This window comes from Mandrillus leucophaeus, unplaced genomic scaffold, assembly GCF_000951045.1.
Source record: "Mandrillus leucophaeus isolate KB7577 unplaced genomic scaffold, Mleu.le_1.0 Scaffold81, whole genome shotgun sequence".
Classification (NCBI taxonomy): Eukaryota; Metazoa; Chordata; class Mammalia; order Primates; family Cercopithecidae; genus Mandrillus; species Mandrillus leucophaeus.
In genome coordinates, this window is record NW_012108808.1 from 4868834 (window position 1) to 4870814 (window position 1981).

General features: G+C 37.5%; 1 protein-coding gene across 5 annotated transcripts in view; it reads right to left on the reverse strand.

Moving 5' to 3' along the window:
* NEK1 (NIMA-related kinase 1) overlaps positions 1–1981 on the reverse strand; it is a 218340-nt gene that overhangs the window by 32208 nt on the left and 184151 nt on the right. For all 5 annotated transcript variants that reach the window (XM_011967803.1, XM_011967801.1, XM_011967798.1 and 2 more), the window contains one exon: positions 709–797. In XM_011967803.1, the coding sequence (XP_011823193.1) occupies positions 709–797 (89 nt within the window). The remainder of the gene's footprint in view (positions 1–708; positions 798–1981) is intronic.

Consider the following 1981-nt stretch of genomic DNA (forward strand, 5'->3'; position numbering starts at 1 on the left):
AAAAAAAAAAAAAAAAAGAAACAAATCCAAAGAAATGTGAAAAAATACACTATTTAGATACATACTTAGTTCCAGTTTATCTTTGTTTCTATAGGTTAGATGAAAAAAATTATTTTTTCTCTTGGTCTATTGCCCAGGCTGGAGTGCAGTGCTACTGCACTGCAGCCTTGAACTCCTGGCCTCAAACCATCCTCTCACCTCAGTCTCCTGAGTGGATGGGACTATAGGCACGCCACCATGTCTGGCTAATTTTAAAAATTTTTTGTAGGATGGAGTGGCGCTATGTCGTCCAGGCTGGTCTCAAACTTCTGGCCTCAAGTGATCCTCCCACCTCCGCCTCCCAAAGCACTGGGATTACAGGTATAAGCCATTGCACCCAGCCTACCTTTCTTATATTTTAACTAATACTATTTAAAAAAGAAGACAATTTATTTAATGTCCTTAGTACCCTGGCTTAGCTTTGGCAAGTAATTCTCTTCATTTTGAATATCCAATAAAAATAACTGACCAAAAACATTCACTGCCATGTTGCCATACAATCCAGGCTTATTAATGTAGTCCACTGTGCTATGCCTATATTTTTAAAATGACTGAGATGACTGATAAGGAATGCTTTCTTATTTACATATTAACCAAATAAAACAGGTTGATGTTAATAATCACTGACAATCTTCCAGAAAGTAATTAGACTAATGCAATGATGCTTACCGATATGAATGTCACTAAGTTGGTCCACAGTACTCGAGACTCCATCCTCAGAAACTTCATTTTCTTGAATGGTGATCCTATCTTCCAACCTGCCACAGATGGGTACACTAATTAAACACACACACACACGCAGTTTACCAGAAACAAAAGTGCTCTAAAATACAGAAAACGGAACACAAGTTCACTAGCATTCTTTGATCCCTCTTCCCAGTATTTTTCTCACTTTCATATATATTTTCTCACATAAGTACACTGTATTTTTCACCCTGTTCAAATCCTCGCCAAACAGTAATCATTCACAGCAACCAGGCTCATCACGTTTTATAACAATGGTTCTCAAAGTATAGTCCCCAGACAACGGCATAGTAAAGAAACTGGTTAGAAATACAAATTCTCAGGCTCACCCTTGACCTGTGAATCAAGGGGGGATAAGGCCCAGCAATTAGTTGTGAAAAGTCCCAAAGTCATTCTAACACATGCTAATATCTGAGAACCACTACTTTAAAGAATGGGAATGCCCCTTAAGAGTGGAGACTATAAAACAATTACAATATATTAATACCATGGAATATCATGCAGCTGTTAAAAAATGAAGCAGAGATCTATATAAACTGATTAGAATAGGCAAGATATACTGTTAAGTAAACAAAGTGATTTGCAGACCAATTTGTATTAAATGGTGTTAGGTTTTGAAAAAATGGTTTGCAGCACAGAAAAATAGAATAATATTCACAAAAATATTTTAAACCTCAAAGGGAGGGGATTAAAATTGAGGAAAAAAATAAAAAAGAACTCACAGTTTTTATCTCTGTATGCTTGGGAATTAAATTCATGCATTTTTTTTTTTTAACAAAAATTTAAGGACTGGAGGGATATATTCCAAAAGTACCAATAATTTATCTCTGGGAGTTAGCTTATAGGTAAGTTTTTATTTTCTAAATACTTTTAAATCTGTTTCAAATTTTATTTTATTTTTTCAATTAATTTATTTTTTTTTGAGACAGAGTCTTGCTCTGTTGCCCAGGCTGGAGTGCAGTGGCACTATCTCAGCTCACTGCAACCTCCACCTCCTCGGTTCACGCCATTCTCCTCCCTCAGCCTCCCAAGTAGCTGGGACTACAGGTGCGGGCCACCATGCCCAGCTAATTTTTGGTATTTTTAGTAGAGACAGGGTTTCATCATGTTAGCCAGGATGGTCTCGATCTCCTGACCTCATGATCTGCCCACCTCAGCCTCCCAAAGTGCTGGGATTACAGGTGTGAGCCACCGTGCC